The sequence below is a fragment of the Notolepis coatsorum genome, assembly GCF_963971535.1.
Source record: "Notolepis coatsorum genome assembly, chromosome: 19".
In the NCBI taxonomy this organism is placed as follows: Eukaryota; Metazoa; Chordata; class Actinopteri; order Aulopiformes; family Paralepididae; genus Notolepis; species Notolepis coatsorum.
The window spans coordinates 29,391,824-29,410,649 of record NC_140183.1 but is presented as its reverse complement, the minus strand read 5'-3'; the positions used below and the strand labels follow the sequence as shown (position 1 = coordinate 29,410,649).

The following is an 18,826-nucleotide window of genomic DNA, read 5'->3' as shown; positions in this document are numbered from 1 at the left end:
GTCTACAAGATACACTACACGACCAATGTACCCATGTACATGTCAAAATACTTCCCAAAGGTCAGTGAATACCACGATCACAACACCAGAGGGAGCTCCACAAATCATGACCAAATCACCAGATTCGGCTCAAACAAGGGACTAAACACGTTTCGCAATTATGCCACATCAATGTGGAACGCCCTACCCAAAGCTGTAAAGGAATGTGAATCACTACCCACTTTCAAAAACACTCTCAAAGAACTCCTACGGGAGACTGCAATTCGAAACTGGCCCCTATAACCCAGTTGTACAGTAAAGACCAAGTATGGCCTTGTCAGTATTCCAATGTACAGTGCCCCCCCCCTACCCAACCCCCCCCCCCCCACCTCCAATGTACAGCCCCACCCAACCCCACCCCACCTACACAACCTCCTCCAATGTACAGCTTCTATGTCAAATGTATATACACTCTTTCTGAATTTTTTTAGTATCACAAACAGTACTGTATTTGCAAATCTGGTATGTCATAAATGTATAGATGTAGCAGTACTGTCTATCTGTATGTCGTGTGTGTCATATGATGAATTGAAAATGGGGGACCCTGATGTAAACAAGACGAAAGTCTTTCTCTGGTCTGCATCCCCTTAACAATTGTATGTTTTGAGCTGTACTGTAGTGTACCCATTCTGCAATCTGTTATAAACTTTTCAATCAATCAATCAATCATGCGTTTTGCTAATCTGATTGGCCACTGACGTTTCTGGTCATGTGACATGTGCGCCCAATCGCGTAAGTTTAGGCGACTCTTTCGAAGTTGGTTAGAGTTTGGAATCAGGGCTGGCGTTCTATCGCCATGCTCTAAGACTAAGACAAACTCTAACCGTAACCAACTTCGAAAGAGTGCCTAAGCTTAACCGGCGAAAGAACTTGCCGTCACACGATTGGTGCGACCAGAAACAGCAGTGGCCAATCAGAGCGCAAAACGCAAACGCGGAAGCATGAACCGGTTGCCTTTCGAATAGACGCGTCCTGGCCCTGCCTGGTTCTGGAGCCTGATTGCCACTGCCCAAAGCGCTTTGTGGTATGTCGGGGGGGGGGGGGGGGATAAGTCTGGCTAAACGTGGACCGCATTGCGGTCAGCTCATCATAGAGGGGGTGGCAGGGGTTCTCAAGGATAGCATACAGCTTCCTCCTCGTCCTCCCCTCTGCCACCACCTCCAGACTGTCCAGGACCGCTCCCACCACAGAGTTTGCTTTTTTGACCAGTTTGTTTATTTTGTCTGTGTTGGTGTTGCCCCCCCCAGCATACCACAGCGAAGAAGAGGGCACCAGCAACCACAGACTGGTAGAACATCTGCAGCAATTTGCTGCAGACATTAAAAGACCTGAGCCCTCTCAGGAAGAACAGTCTGCTCTGTCCCTTCCTGTAGAGGGCCTTGGTGTTGTCTGTCCAGTCCAGTTTATTGTTCATGAGAACACCCAGGAATTTGTAGTTCTCCACCCTTTTCACCTCCACCCCCTGGATGATGATGTGAGTTGGGGGCTTCCTCCTGGTCCATCTCCTTCGTCTTGCTGATGTTGAGCTGTAGGTGGTTTTCATTGCTCCACTCTGTGAAGCTCTCCACCACAGCTCTGTACTCCTCCTCGTTGTCGTTGGTGATGTATCCAACGATGGAGGAGTCATCAGAACTTTTGGAGATTGCAAGTTTCAAGTTCAAGTTCAAGTTTCTTTAATAGTTGTCATACAGAAGTACAGAATACTTTTATACAAAATGCTTCTTACTGTTACGCTCCAAAGACTGTGCTAGACAAGATAAGTATCAAATAACATAGTATAGCATGTAAATTAGCTCTGGCAGTTCCCAGAGCTGAAGTGGAAGTCTGAGGTGTACAGGGTGAATAAAAAGGGTGCCAATACAGTTCCCTGGGGGGCGCCAGTGTTGCAGATCAGCACGTCTGAGTGACACCCCTGCAGTTTGACAGACTGTGGTCTGTCAGTGAGGTAATTGAAGATCCAGGCCACCAAGTCGTCCTCCACCCCCATTTCTCGGCCAGTAGTGGAGGCTGAATAGTGTTGAAGGCACTAGAAAGTCAAAGAATGTTACCCTCACTGAGCTGCCCGGCTTCTCCAGATGTAGATGGGCCTTCTTATTGATAATTAATTACCATAGACTACGTTTACACGCACACAGTATTATGAATACTTGCTCATACCGTTAAGCTCTTCTAACAAGACACGTTTTTTTTTACGAGTATCAATATGGAGACGGAACTGGCCAGTTGTGAGACCCAGATTGTAGGATACTCCAGGTATCTTTAAAGGGATAGGTGTGATATTTGGAACCCAAGCCATATTTCCTACTTATCAATCATGTTGAGTGGTAGAGTCCTTTCTGAGCACAATCAAATGCTTCTTCTCATACTAGCTGGCTAGTTAGCCTCAAACTACTGCAAAGTCAACAGGGTCAAGCTCCTGTCTGTACAAGCTGACTCCACAGAGCACACAAAGTCGATTTCTGTTACCTTCAGTCAGCTTGTACAGACAGGAGCTTGACCCCCATTGACTTTGCATTGGTTTGTGGCTAACTATCCGGAGCTAGTATGAGGAACAGCAAGGATTGTGATGAGTAAGTAGGAAATGGGGCTTTGGTTCAGAAAATCTGAACTATCCCTTTAACTATGTCTTTCATAATGGGGATAAATGTTTATTGTAATTGGGATATGGACAGTGTTTGCTACAAGACCATCATCCCTACTCACTAGTTCTTCCTTTTGTTCCAGGGCTTGTACTACTCTTACTACAAGACCATCATCCCTACTCACTAGTTCTTCCTTTTGTTCCAGGGCTTGTACTACTCTTACTACAAGACCATCATCCCTACTCACTAGTTCTTCCTTTTGTTCCAGGGCTTGTACTACTCTTACTACAAGACCATCATCCCTACTCACTAGTTCTTCCTTTTGTTCCAGGGTTTGTACTACTCCTACTACAAGACCATCATTGAGGCTCCCACCTTCCTGAATGGCCTCTACATGGTCATGAATGACCGGCTGACCGAGTACCCCCTGGTCATAAACACACTGAAGAGATTCAATCTATATCCAGAGGTAATGATATTAATGTTCATGTTCAAATCTATTGGCCACATGGAAATAAATAATGGAGAAATACATAATCTCTCGTAAAACAAAAAAAAGGGGTGACACACATTCAGAGTGACATAAAAGATTAATGGAATCAGTCAAACGAGGCTTGTCTAGTCATGAAACACCTAGAAAAGTTATGGAATATGACGATTCTAAAACAAACAAAAAAATTCCTGGAAGAACTATACAAATTATTAGAGTCTAGAATTGCGGTGACTGTTCTAGCTGCAGCACCCGTTCAAATAGACTGTCTGTGGCAGGTTTGCACAGTGTATTTCTAGGGCCACCTCTACCGCTTCTGAGCTGAGTTACCTTACCCAGATACCAATGCTGGCTTTAGTCTTGGATTTCAACATAAACTTGGCTTTCTATCATTCTGTGGCACTATTGTGGTCTACTGCAGTATTGGAATAGTGATTTATCTGTCCATGCACCACAGAGACGGCAGGTCATTCCAGGTCAAGGATTTCCCAATCTATTCAATAAGGCAGCCCACCCAAGCGTTTATTTATGTATTATTATTATCTTATCTATGAAGATGTCAAATATCCAATATATTTTGTATCCTCTGCTTGCGGAGAGGATGGCTTCTATATTCCGCAATTGGTTTAGCATAAGTTTGGCTCATGAATAATATAATAATAATCTTCCACGTTATTTGATGTGCTGTTATGATTACGTACGATTCATAGGTCCTCGATGTCTCATGTCAAAGTGACTTTCTTAGTGAGAGAGATCTATAGTGTTTTTGAGAAACATAATATTGCGATACTCAAGTGTATCAATATTTTCATACACCCCTATTTAGAATGTTTATGTTCATCTATACACAATTAGAATCGTGACTACCTGACTCAGATTGCTTTTCTCCGGGCCATAGTTTTCGTGTTTTGGAAAATTGTTGAAGTTAATTAGTCATCCGCTCAGTGAAATACTTTCATAGTGATCTAAGAAAATAAAGATGGCTGCGATAATACTGTGTGAGAGCTCACCCCACTAGTGATGTTATCAACTGAGCCCCGGGGAAGCACTGCAGACTGTCTGTTGTTCTGAACTTCCAGCAGGCTTTGCAATGGTTTCTCATGCATAATCCACCCCCTGCTTCCTAGGTGGTCTTGGCCAGCTGGTACAGGGTCTACACAGGTACAATGGACTTCTTTGGGACGCCAACTAAGACATGCTGGTCGATCAACAGAGGAGAGGGACTTGCCCCCGTGGATAGCTGCGAAGGTACGGGCTGTCACCATGGTGCTCTGCTTCAATGGAACAGTGGAACGCACGCTGGGGTGCTTGTATTTCTCACTTTCACACACAAGTAGGGTTTGGTATCACGCAACCGCTTCCAAATTAGAACTGCTTCTTCATTTAGAAGAACTGTGGATTCAAAGAACAAGCAAGCAAGAACCTCCGATATAACAAAGCATTTGCTTCAACTCTCGTTGCACCGTTTTCACCATTTTGCGGTTTCCCGCGAATTATGCTCCAGGAACAGTTGGCGGTAATATTAGCAACGTTAGCGCTTCACACTCACACACTTGGAGCTCACCTTTCTTTTTTTCTGTCGCATGGTACCAGTAAGATAGTGATAATCCTTAGATGCAAGTTGACGGCACCCACCACAGTTCATCCCAAGTTTTGTGATCCATCACAAAACGGAAATGCAATGGACAGAAGGTATTACTGTCCGTTGGTTTGTTTAAAAATTATAATGAACTTAATCGTCCGTTTTCAGAAACGACAGCTTTGCTAACACACAACACACACACACACATACACATACAGGGCCCACGTTGATATATCTGTGAAAAAAGCTCTGATTACTCCAAGACTGGTAAAATAGATCCCTTACCTCAGATCAGATGTTCTCCAAAAAGATTATTCCAATTCCTGATTGCCATTCCAAATATCAATCGCGTTTATTGATCCAACGCTGGGTGCTCGAAACACATATTCCACGCTGTTCTGAGTAGGGATGGGAATTGATAAGATTTTATCGATACGATTCCATTATCGATTCTGCTTATCGATCCAATTCTTTATCGCTTCCCTTATCGATTCCTGCTTAATTTATAATTTACATACATAAATTGGAAATGCAACAGAACTAATCTGGTTAGAATAACAACATGCAAATTGACATTTCTGATTGTCATTTATCATTTATTGTTGAGAACTGTAAAGAATTAATTAACTATACACTTAAATAAAATTACTTATTTGAGAACTAATTTAATCTATTGAACTGTAGTTGCATTCAACAGGTCGTTATTGCAAAAGAGAATTCGTTAGCAATAACCTACCTGTATAAATAAATAAAGTAAAATAATAAAGGTTAAAAGTAAAAACATAACTGACACATAAGTAACATCTAGGAAAGCAATTCACCTACCGAAATTCTGAGGCTTCTACCTCCTCTGATGTCGCGCGCGTGCACACACACGGCTCCCTCCCCCCCTCCCCCCACCCGTGCCAGCTCAATGTTCTCTCTGTCTCTCTCTGCAATGAGCATGGCTATTTAGCTAGCTAACGTTACTTTACCATGTAAAATTTGTAAATGAATGACTAGGATGCAAAGCACTTTCATTTTTTACTGCACACACAAAAAGGTCACAATATCGAGCCCTTTAGGTTTTCCTAGTCAAGGAATCAAATAGTCTGCTATGGCTGCATGCGTGGCGCTAACGTTACTGTAGCACTCAACACTTTGACGAACATTGTTACTCAGCTGATAGAGTTGTGCCCTTCCTGGTGGCTTGTCGTACAGAACTTGTAAGTCGCTTTGGATAAAAGCGTCAGCTAAATGACTAAATGTAAATGTAAATGTTATTGTTTTTAAATGCGCAACTGTCGGAAAAACATGGCATCGATAAGAGGAATCGATAGTCACGGAGGCATGCGATTCCAGGAATCTGACAATTAGGAACCGGTTCCCAATCTATTCCGATTCTCGATTCACATCCCTAGTTATGAGGGACCACAAAGACTGCAATCGGCTCGGATTACATGCCTGAGAAGTAAAATGTGGATTCCGGATTTTCTTTTCCCCATGCATTTCCATTGACTCCATTCCAATGGGTGCATTATCATCCGGGAGACGATAGGGGGCGGTATTTTCCCTGTCCGTGCTCAGAGAGAGTCGCAGTGGTAACGTGAGGCTAGATTGATGAAAATGAATGGAAATCGTGAATACAAAAAATAACTATTAATAACGAGATTTCTCGTCCTTGGCACTGAACGGTTGGCATGAAATAACGTGTTGAAACGACTGCAGCAGTGTCTTGCACACGTTGAAAGACCTGAGTCTCCTCAGGAGGAACAGCCTGCTCTGTCCCTTCCTGTAGAGGGCTTGTGTTGTCCTTCTCTGTCCCTTCCTGTAGAGGGTCTCTGTGTTGTCCTGCTCTGTCCCTTCCTGTAGAGGGCCTCTGTGTTGTCCTGCTCTGTCCCTTCCTGTAGAGGGCTTGTGTTGTCCGGCTCTGTCCCTTCCTGTAGAGGGCTTCTGTGTTGTCCTGCTCTGTCCCTTCCTGTAGACCAGTGGTTCCCAAAGTGGGGGTCGCCAGATGATTTCCAAAAAAAAGAAATAATAATAAGAAGATTTCAATTTTAATTTTTTTTTTAATGCAGTCAGGCCACTGCACTTAGAAGCAGGCCACGCCAGTGTTTCTAGTTGCAGCTGCGCAATAGTTAGATAACCTAGGTGGGGAACAACCAGGAGATCACTGCAACTCACACAAGTTGGAGAACTATCTCTCTCTCTCTTGCTCACACACACACACACACAAAGGGAGCCGCATGTGATTGGTGGAGGCGGGACCCTTACAAAAAACAAAAAAATCCATCAAAATCAGTGTTGTTGCTAATCATTGACACATGCTAGCCTGTAATAATCCCCCCCAGAAAAATCTACTTTGCATTTGATATATTGCAAATATATGCCATCACACACACTGGTATATAAATCCTCTTGAGCTGCGACAGCCCATATCAGGGCAGATTTTTGCAACCGGCACTTTTTTTTGCAAAATCAAACTCTGCCTCTCTTTGTTAACTACAACAAGCAATGCTGTTTGTTATTTAAGATGAGGTCGGACTCGGCACTGACAGATTTGTGTTCATTGTGCTGCTTTTATAAAGCCTCAAATGACGGCTTACAATATTTCATGAAAGCAAAGTGTTTTGTTTGTCTAAGATTTAAAAAGGTTTAAACTTTACAGCACTGACGAAGTTGAACAAGTGCTGTACAAGTCTCACAACATAAAAAAAGTAATTTTTTTTTATAAAAATTTAATAATTTATAATTATAATTTTTTTTAATCTCAAAGCTTCGAATTAAAATCGAATCTCGGCCCCGAAGCTTCGAATTCCCAAAAAGAATTTGAAGGTCAGCCCTACTTATTAGTGTGTGCATTTGAACGTTTGCATGTTTCAACCATACATTTCCATTTATAAAAAATAAAATAAAACATTTAATAATTCTTTTATTTGAATTTTTTTATTCATTCTTTTTTTATACCTCCTATAATAGTGGGGGTCGCGGCTCTCTGACACCGTTATTTCGGGGGTCGCGGCCTGAAAACTTTGGGAACCCCTGCTGTAGAGGGCCTCTGTGTTGTCCGACCAGTCTAATTTATTGTTTAGGTGTACTCCAAGGAACTTGTATGTCTCCACCATCTCCACCTCATCCCCTCGGATGGTGATGGGAGTCGGGAGGGGGGGTGACAGCACAGTTCCTTGGGGGGCGCCGGTGTTGCTGAGGTAGTCCATGATCCAGTCTGATGTACTGCGGTCTGTTGGTGAGGTAGTCCGTGATCCAGTCTGATGTACTGCGGTCTGTTGGTGAGGTAGTCCGTGATCCAGGCGTACTGCGGTCTGTTGGTGAGGTAGTCCGTGATCCAGGCCACCAAGCTGTGGTCTGTTGGTGAGGTAGTCCGTGATCCAGGCCACCAAGCCGTGGTCTGTTGGTGAGGTAGTCCGTGATCCAGGCCACCAAGCCGTGGTCTGTTGGTGAGGTAGTCTGTGATCCAGGCCACCAAGCCGTGGTCTGTTGGTGAGGTAGTCTGTGATCCAGGCCACCAAGCCGTGGTCTGTTGGTGAGGTAGTCTGTGATCCAGGCGTACTGCGGTCTGTTGGTGAGGTAGTCCGTGATCCAGGCCACCAAGCCGTGGTCTGTTGGTGAGGTAGTCCGTGATCCAGGCGTACTGCGGTCTGTTGGTGAGGTAGTCCGTGATCCAGGCCACCAAGCTGTGGTCTGTTGGTGAGGTAGTCTGTGATCCAGGCCACCAAGCCGTGGTCTGTTGGTGAGGTAGTCTGTGATCCAGGCCACCAAGCCGTGGTCTGTTGGTTAGGTGGTCCGTGATCCAGGCCACCAAGCCGTGGTCTGTTGGTGAGGTAGTCCGTGATCCAGGCCACCAAGCCGTGGTCTGTTGGTGAGGTGGTCCAGGCCACCAAGCCGTGGTCTGTTGGTGAGGTAGTCTGTGATCCAGGCCACCAAGCCGTGGTCTGTTGGTGAGGTAGTCTGTGATCCAGTCTGATGTACTGCGGTCTGTTGGTGAGGTAGTCTGTAATCCAGTCTGATGTACTGCGGTCTGTTGGTGAGGTAGTCCGTGATCCAGTCTGATGTACTGCGGTCTGTTGGTGAGGTAGTCCGTGATCCAGGCCACCAAGCCGTGGTCTGTTGGTGAGGTAGTCTGTGATCCAGGCCACCAAGCCGTGGTCTGTTGGTGAGGTAGTCTGTGATCCAGGCCACCAAGCCGTGGTCTGTTGGTGAGGTAGTCTGTGATCCAGGCCACCAAGCCGTGTCACCGTGAGCTTCTCTGCTAGCTGTAGAGGCTGGATGGTGTTGAAGGCGCTGGAGAACATAATCTCACTGAACTGTGTGGCTTCTCCAGGTGCGTGTAGGCTCTGTGGAGCATGTTAGGGATGCCCCTATCACGTTTTTTGCCACCGATACCGATCGCCTATGAGCCATATCGGCCGATACCAGGCCATGTGAGCGGCGCGTGAGCGGCGCGTGAGCGGGCGGTTTTGACGTGAGCGAGGAGTGGGTTTTAAAATGAGTCGGCGCGACGTCCGGAGCGAGAGTTCTCCTCCGCTCCAATCCACTCCAGGCCGCTCACAGTGGTTTAACACTGTTGATGTAATATATACATGCAGTACAATGCCAAAGCAACAGATGGCGATGTACAAACATGAAGGCCATTTTCAACCAATGAGAAGGGTGAACCTGTGATATCCTGTTCAGGCTTTGTCACTCACTCCTGTTAGAAAAAGTATCGACGCCATTGTTGTTGTCGTTAGCTTACATGCTAACGTTAATGGCAGCGACCATAGCATTGTGGCTCGGCTAGCCTATCATCGCTTAATAGAGCTAGTGAATGGATAAACAACGTTATTTAACATTGCAGAATGGGTACAATTACAATGCGGCTCAATACAAACAATTGTTAAGGGGCCCAGGGGGTGTAGACTGTTGTAGTTTGAGCTCATTTACACCATGCTCCAAAAAAATAAAAATAATAATCTGCCGAGCGATCTGGCGCGGGGAGCGCTCGATTCAAGGTGAGCGGGGAGCGAGCGGAGAGCGACTTGGGGGCGGGGTCAACATGAGCGATTAGCGGAGCGGACCAAGCTTTAAAGAGCGAAGAGCGGATTTCTCGGCCGCGCCGATCCGCTCACGTGGCCTGGCCGATACCGATACCGATCGTTTTTTGGTTTTATAAAAATAAAATAAAAAATGTATATATACTTTTTTTTTATTTTTATATATAAAATATATATATTATATAATTATACTTGTAGTTGTATTATCTGCGAGACATCGCCACCACGTAACAAGTCAAAATGCTCGCTATTTGCAAACAGCTCCACTGTCTGTGTGTATACTCTGCTTTGGTCAAATCACATTCAGCCCTCAGTGTCCCCAGTCAGAGCGATAGTTCAACAGGGTCTGAAACGTATATACCGTAATTTTCGGACTATAAGCCGCGCCTTTTTTCCCCATTTTTCGACCCTGCGGCTTATATAACGGTGCGGCTTATATGTACCTTGACGTGACCAAACCCGAAAATGTAAAAATCGAAATATTGCTTTTTTGACTGCATTGAAATGTTATTTATCTGTTCCCTTATTTGCTAAACTTAATACAACTTGTAAATTAGTTAATTCTTGTTATTTGTCCGACAGTATTGTGTCCCAATGCTAATATCTGTAGCTACTGCTAGCCGGCTAGATGACGTTAGACAATGCATCATGTATTAAAATAAAGTGAACTATTTAGTTTACTGGATCATTTCGTTGTGATCTAACAGTGATCTAACGTGAGCTAACGTTAGCTACCTATGCTAACGGAGGTCTCATGCTGGCGCATCCCTATCATTCTTAAACTGAAATGCGCATTTGTTGATATCAGGAGCTATCAGTAGCTAGCCAGTTAGACAATGCATCATGTATTAAACTAAAGTGAATAGTTGACTGTGTAGTTTTGTTTAAACAGTAACGTTAGCTCACGAGCGATAGCTAGTTAGCCAACGCTACCCAGCACTTGCGAAAACGAATGCCAAACTGTCACGTTGATATCAGGAGCTATCAGTAGCTAGATAACATTAGACAACGCCTCATGTATTAAACAAAAGTGAATAGATGACTGGGCCATTTTGTTTAATCCTTGTTATGTTGAAAGAGGAGCTCTGCGGTGCTCATGCACTCGACTCTTGCCGAAGGGTTTGTTGACAACATGACACGGGTCTGGGAGGAGGAGGAGGAGGAGGAGGAGGAGGAGGAGGAGGAGGAGGAGGACGTGCAGCAGCAGAGTGTGGCTGTGAGAGAAGAGCGAGTGAGAACTCCGCTGAGATTTGGATCATGTTTTCCGTGTCATCGATCGGTTTTCACGATCGGCAAAAATAAAGCATTATCGGAATTCACCGATCTCATATTTATACTGAATATCGGCCGATACCGATTGCTGGCCGATCGATCGGGGCATCCCTAGAGCATGTAGATGATGGCGTCCTCCACCTCGATGTTTGCCTGGTATGCAAACTGCAGGGGATCGAGGGAGTCATGCACCAGGGGCTTGCGGTGTTGCAAAGGTCTTCATGACGTGTGACGTCAGAGCGACTGGCCTGTAGTCATTGAGGGTGCTGGGGCGTCCCTTCTTGGGCACCGGGACAATGTAGGAGGTCTTCCAAAGCTGGAGCACCCTCTCCAGCCTCAGGGAGAGGTTGAAGAGTTGTTGGAGCGGTGCTGCCAGCTGCCCTGCACATGCTTTGAGCACCCTGGGGTTCGTGTTGTCCGGTCCTCTGGCCTTATTCACACTGATCTTGGAGAGCCGCCTCCTGACCTGACCACACAACCCCCCCCCCCCCCCCCCCCCCCCCCACACACACACACACACACACATGAGGTACACCGACATACTTTACACAAGACACACATGTTGACAACCTGGAGCTATGCATATAGTTGCAATATACACACAACTAATTGGTTTAGAGACCTTGCTGGTTTTCATCCACCCCTGGCTGGACGCAGTCAGATCAGCCCTATGGCGAGACAGCGGTCTAGAGAATATGTAATATGTAATACATCGTTGTTTGGGGAGAACTACACAGTGCTGATGCCATTCTCTTTGAATTCATTGCTATTCTGGTTTTCTTATCTCTCTCTCTCAACTAGCTGGCATTCTTTTTACCAAGGCCGAACACTGTTTTAACGTACGACCCAGGACCATTATTATACAGTTTTAATATTTTTCCAGGTGAGAATGTACCCATTTAGATTTCAAATATGAAATTTGCTCCAACGTTTTTGCAGATTCTGCAGCTGTGACAGGACTGAGTTTGACGCATGCCCAGTTTAACTGGGAATCCCCATTCAACGTGAGGTTAACTATCGTAACCGATCGTCCTGCTATATTCTTTTATCTGTAATTTATTAGTCTCCCCAGTTAGTATTTAGATTAATACATTTAAAGTGTCAATAATCAAATAATCTGGATGAAACAATCACTTTATCCGTCTGATTCAGATGACGCTAACGGACATTTGAACCTCTATTGGTCCATATATGGTCATATCAGGGATTATGAAATAAACCATACCATACCATGTGCGTTCTGTGACATGAGGGATTCCCCAATCTGCATGCGTCAGCCCCAGTCTCCTCCATAGACCAGACCATCTCATTTAACAAGGCCAATGTTTTTTTCCTCAGACGTGGAGTGATAGTGATTTGTGAAAAGGAATTAGAATTATATCTGTGGATACAGTATGCGCTCATTATACCATGGCTATGAACAAATCATATTGCTTGATTTGAACTAACTATTTTATAATGCCATTTTCTTCTCTTAAAAGCCACATCTATATTTTATAATATATTTCAAGGAACAAGTTGTTTCCTCTTTCCACTTGCTGTAATCTCGTCATCTCTATAGGCCCCATTAGTGGCCATTTGGTGGCTTGCTGTACATATTCATATTCAGTGTATTCAGATAGAGGCTTGTGTGCATGTTACACTGCATACATTTAACTGAAAGGTGCTATACAGTAGATAACATTCATCCAGTAGATGTCGCACTAGAGCACCAGCATGTAATTTATCCAATCGGGTGCATTCCACATGGGGAAGTAGGGAGGGATACATGCCTGCAACATGTAAAGAACAGCATAAATGTTGGACCCGCAATTAAAAAAGAAATCATACATTTATGAATCAATAATCTTTTGGGGCGAAAAGCAATCATTTAATTTAGCATCTTTCTATAAGCTCTGTGGAAATATTATTTATATCAAGAGATTAGATCAAGCTCATGCGTGAGCATCAACTTGAAATTAATATTACCTAATAGTCGAATGCTTGAAGATTTTATCTGTGGTTGGTAACTCGTCACTTTTACTTTTAAGCCACTTAGGAAGCCAACCTGTGCCAACCAGCCTCTCCTACTGTATTAAGATAACCAACTTAGATTGATGACCTGTTGGTTTTAAGAAGCTCGAGGCCTCTCGTGCAACCGTTCACAAATCACTCATTTGAGACAGTCAAACCATCTCCTTTCTCTTTTTTGGCCTTTTAGGGGCTGAAAAAAGGCATATCCGTCGTTTAGCTATTTTGGCTATAGGGAGGTAAAGTAAGGAAATACCGGGTGAGAAGTTGAGGATGGGCTGTGAATCGGCTAAAATATGCAAACAAAATAAATAAAAGCTATTCATATCCATATAGTATGAAAAATGTTGTATATACAAAATGATAGTACCTTTATTGTCCACTGTGGACATAGTCATATAATAATAGTAATAATAATAAACTTCATTTGTATAGCATTTGTATTCACAGAACTAAAAATAGACATACAATTAGCATAAAATAGACACAATGCAGAGAATAAGAAAAAGGGTAAAAACAATGCATGTAATGAAACACAACAACAATGGATCTCGAATTGGCATACTGTATCTGTATGTCATATGCCAATTTGGTAGACATTGCCTAAGCCTACTTCCAAGCAAAGTTTGTGTGTTTGCATGTTCAGTTCTCTTAAGTTGACCGACTGCATTTGTAACTTTGTACCCAGCCTAACATGTTAATACCGCGTGTGTGTGTGTGTCAGGTCTGGGCGACCCGGCCTACTTCTACGTGACCGTTGTTTTCCTTCTGAACGGCTTGATGATGAGCTTGTTCTTCCTGTATGGCACCTACCTCAGGTAACTCAAGCGGTCCATTCTCCTCTATGGCTACGTTCAAACTGCAGGCAAAAGTGACTCACATCAGATTCGTTTTTTCATATGTGGTCCTAAATCAAATTCAGGTCTGGTTTTTGTATTTTTTATTATATGGTCTCCAATGCATTCAAAATTAAATTAAACCATGAACTGTGACTTCAGTGTCCTCCATGTTTACGTTAATTTGCGCATGCAGGTCAGTTCAGGAGCGTGACCAGTTCACACTGGAATATGTGACTAAATGTAAATATGATCTCGGCCACATTTATAATAAAGCTATATATTAAAATAAATAAATCTGCTATAATAAAAGCTAGCTGGTGTGTGTTTAAACAAACAACACACTGCAGCACCCACTCTCCACACTTTAGATCACCTAGACACACTTTATATTTATTGATGAAGGATTTGCACTACAACTCGTACACCTTACTGTAAATTGTACCTGGATTGTACCTCATCCCATTTCTGCTTTGCACTATATAGTATTGTATATTAGTACACTGCAGTGCATAGTATATTGTATGTTATATGGTGGCTCTATTCTGCATCGAACATTGTACATATGTCTATACTGAACACTGTGACCTCATTTTTTACTTCTAATTTACATGCTATACTATGTTATTTCGTACTTATCTTGTCTAGCACAGTCTCTGGAGCGTAACAGTAAGAAGCATTTTGTATAAAAGTATTCTGTACTTCTGTATGACAACTATTAAAGAAACTTGAAACTTGTTAGATACACATAGTCGTGTATAATCTATGTATGTGAAAAAGTGCTGTCCGTCTCTCTCTCTCTACCCCCCCCTCTCTCTCCCTCTCTGTTATTAAAGGCCAACTTGCAGATTAAACCCTACTGATCAATTATGGGTAGTTTACATCATTGGTATATAATTTCATTATAAATTTTTTTCCATTTGACGCTGGAAATGCCACTCAGAAATGGTTAAAAAGGTCCACGCTCGAATAACATGCATGAGCAAATTAAAAAGCTTATCAGACGCGTCACGCTAGTAGGGCCGTGACGTCACGTCAGGAAACGTATGCCTTATGCCTGTCCGGGTCGCGTATAGTACTACTGGATATATGGCGCTGGCTAACGTTAGCATTATGGCTACTGTCGTGAACCATTTTAGATCGGGGCATGTAGTAGAGGAGTTTGGGGAACGAGTAAAATCATGTACAGGTCCTCTTCTCAGACCTGTGTGGCAAAGCACTGCACACGCATCATGCAAGCTACACGTCGCTGCATGTTGATCAATGGTGGCCCACTCGGTGCATCACAGTCGGTGACTGTGATGCACAGAGTGGGCTACTATTGTGCTAACAACGTGCTGCGGCGTCTAGCTTGTTGGCCGGCATGAGTGCCCGATTTGGGGTGGTTCTCTCCTCTTTGTGTGCCTTTGTCCTCGCGGGTGTTCTGCTGGGGGAGCTTGTGGACCAGACAATAGTGGTGGTTGTAGGGTGTTTGAGTTTGTAGCGTTAGTTAGCTCATAGCTATCGTTAGCTTCTAACGGTGTATACACAATATGTACAACGACACAATGATCAAACACATTATAACTACTACTATTGTCATGTCCATAAGTTCCCTGGCAGAATACTTGTGAGGACAAGGGTATACAAGGAGGAGAGAACCATTTTAAATCGGGCATTCATGCTGGCTAACAAGCTGGGTGTCGGGTATGTTGTTAGCACAACAATAGCTACCAAGCTAAGCTATCGTTAGCTTCTAACGGTGTATACACTATGTACAACGACACAATGATTTACATTATTACATATGGTAGCGTGGTTGTGGCTTTTACAAATAGTGGTTAGCTTTAGAGATGGATGGCTATGATCACGGAGCAATAGTGTTGTTAGGTGAAACAGATACATTTTCATTCATCACTCAGCTAGTAGTAGCAAGGCTCTCTGCCTGCCACTAGCTGTGTGTGACTCTCAGCCCCCTGGTGCCTGTACCTGCCGTGACGACATCATTTCGATTACATGCGCACGTTATGAACCATTGATTAAAATATCCACGTGCGTGGTGATTGTGTTGGGCAGACAAAATGTTTGATAAAAACGCTAAAACGGGGTAAATTTCAATAATTTTTTTTCCCTTCATGAAAGTCACCGTTGGCCTAGTCCACATTGTTTATTGAACAAAAATACAACCTGCAAGTTGGCCTTTAAATGAGTGATCACTTTGGGGTCCGATTAGGATACAATTAAAATTGTCCTGACCTAGTGTCTACAGCCCTAAGCCTCTCTCTCTCTCTCTCTCTCTCTCTCTCTCTCTCTCTCTCTCTCTCTCTCTCTCTCTCTCTCTCTCTCTCTCTCTCTCTCTCTCTCTCTCTCTTTTCTCTTCCTCCCCCCCCCTCCAACTTCTCATGTTAGTGGCAGTCTCTTGGGTGGCACGGTTACAACCCTGTGTTTTTTCTTCAACCACGGTGAGGTAAGTACAACAGTTTTTCTATTATATATTAAGGCTGTCAATCGATTAAAATATTTAATCTGATTAATCGCATGATTGTCCATAGTTAACCCTTTCTCTGCCACGCTTATATCCATCAATGTTTGATCACTGCCAGCTCTATTTGTCTATGGAGATGTTCACCTACTTTGCAGGGCTATAACTTTTTAAATTGTATTGCTAAATTGACATTACTATGGCCCATTAAACATCGATTAGCTATTGTTCAGGGTGTAGGAACGTTCTACTTTTTCATTCACACATTCATATAAAAATACTGTCTAGAGTATAAATATGTTTTTATCGTTTTCTGCAGTAATTCCTAGAACGTGAGATATAGCCATTTATGCATATATTACATCATCAAATGCAGTTTGCTAGCGATTGACGTCAGATAAAAAATTTCAATTGTACAAGGTCCTAAACGTCATGACGTCATGTATGGATAATAATAATCAAAAACGCTGAAACTCACCGCAGCTTCCTCGTAGCGATGGGGGATGATACTGGAGCAAAAAGTTCGCTATTATGGGATGTTGATCTAGATGAACCATTTCCGGGTTGTATAATAATATATACGTCCAAATAACGTTGTTTATTGAGTTATGGCAACCGATCGATTATCCAGTGTGTCAAGATGGAGTCCCGGGAGCGATCGTGAGTGGCGAACGGAATAGGGGGGACACCAAGCACTTCCGGCCCCACTTACCCACTTCCGGTTTGGCGATCGGCCACCAGGTGGCCATATTGAACCGTTGGAGAGTTGGGTGGAGATCCCCAGCACCCGTCAAGGATCCGTCTGTGAAATATGATTACCATGACAGATTTTTGAAATATTGATCTCAAAGACGCTGTAAAACGTCATTGGCAGATTACGCATGGCGAGGAATGACGTCGTAACACGTCATTGGCGATTAAAGGGTTAACTCGCGATTAATCGCATATTTTTTATCTGTTCTAAATCTACCTTAACTCATTCCCGGCCATTGGAATTCCCGGCCTGTTTAGCCATGGCCAGCTTTTCATTACACACTTTCACTGCATCACGTTGTTTGTAGAGCTAAATCTATATTTTATATTATAGCTATGGATACAATATCATGATCATTTGACAGTAAGAACCTTCCGTTCAAGATGCAAAAAAGAAAGAATTTTTCCATCCATACATTCCCGTTTTATACCGTGGTGAATATGAGTGTTATTTCGGAATGATCTGGGCTAATTCCTGGGAGGCTGTTTATAAGCCGCAACAGCAACGTGTATTATATCAAATCCATGGGCGTTTCGTCCCTACACACGCTACAATTAAAAAATCAAATGCATCATGAATGCATGAAGGGGGGGGGGGGTCGTTTCTGATTAATTGATTGCCAATAACTGCATTCGTTATTACCACAACATACGCTGATCAGGGGGATGGCTATGAAAACCTTGCACGATCAAGCTGAAATTGACGTCAAATTGTTCTTACCTGTGGCCGGTGGGATTCCAAAAAGAATATTCCAATTATTTGATCGCCATCTGGTAGATTGTATGTCCATTTTGTCGACGACATAACCCACCACAGCATAATGAATCGGGGTGCCGAAAACTAATCAATGCGATCGGGTGAAGCCCCAGGGTCAGGTTAGTAGAAAAGAGTGCCCGGAGCGTTTTCAGTGTGGCACCCGGTCTGGAACGGGGGCAAAATACAGCTCCCTGACATTGAATAGGGTATTAAACAGATCATTTTCAAGTTGTAATACACTTATCAACATGAGAGTCAACAAATGCTTGCTTTATGCAGCCATTTAACACAAAAGGATGACCCTCAAATTTGCATCAAATTCAAAACCGAGTGATGCACAAAATAACCTAAAAGAAAATAATCATTTAAAACAATGAATAAAGTGTGCATGAAATAATAGGGGAAAGAAAACGTTAGGAGCACAAGGGCTGAGGACTCTCTCTCTCACACACACACACACACGCACACACACACACACACACACACACACACACACACACACACACACACACACACACACACACACACACACTTTGAGTCAGAAACAAACATTGTATCAATGAGAGTTTCAATAATACACCTGAGTGAAGTCTAGTAATTTTTTTTTAAATAATTATATATATCTTTTTATGTTTAAAAACGTTAACTTTGACAGCCTTAGTATATATATATTTATGAAAGGGTGAGTGTGGTTAATAGGCTTCCTTGCTGCTGTTAAAGGATCTCTCAGTCAGTATTGAAACGGCAGGCAGTCTACTCCCCCCACCCCCCTCAGACGGCAAGCCTTTCTATTCCTTAACCAGATCAATACACTGACATTTCAATTAAACACATTCAGTCTCACTCTCCTCCTTAAACCACCCACGCAGTTGTTTCATCCTCCTTCCTTCCCTCTGTGTTCTGCCGAGGTTTCTGACATCCTGTGATTTAGCTTTATTATAAAAAAAAAATTGTAACTTTTTTGGCAGAAGCTGCACGAATGCATCACCCTTCGGGTCGTTGGGATGATGA

General features: G+C 43.3%; 1 protein-coding gene across 1 annotated transcript in view; it reads left to right on the top strand.

The window, feature by feature from the left end:
• The window catches only part of dpy19l1l (dpy-19-like 1, like (H. sapiens)), a 101,974-nt gene that overhangs the window by 4,152 nt on the left and 78,996 nt on the right, over positions 1 to 18,826 (top strand). The window contains exons 4-7 of the mRNA XM_084335751.1: positions 2,953 to 3,090; positions 4,239 to 4,359; positions 13,733 to 13,826; positions 16,233 to 16,290. Of these exons, the coding sequence (XP_084191877.1) occupies positions 2,953 to 3,090; positions 4,239 to 4,359; positions 13,733 to 13,826; positions 16,233 to 16,290 (411 nt within the window). The remainder of the gene's footprint in view (positions 1 to 2,952; positions 3,091 to 4,238; positions 4,360 to 13,732; positions 13,827 to 16,232; positions 16,291 to 18,826) is intronic.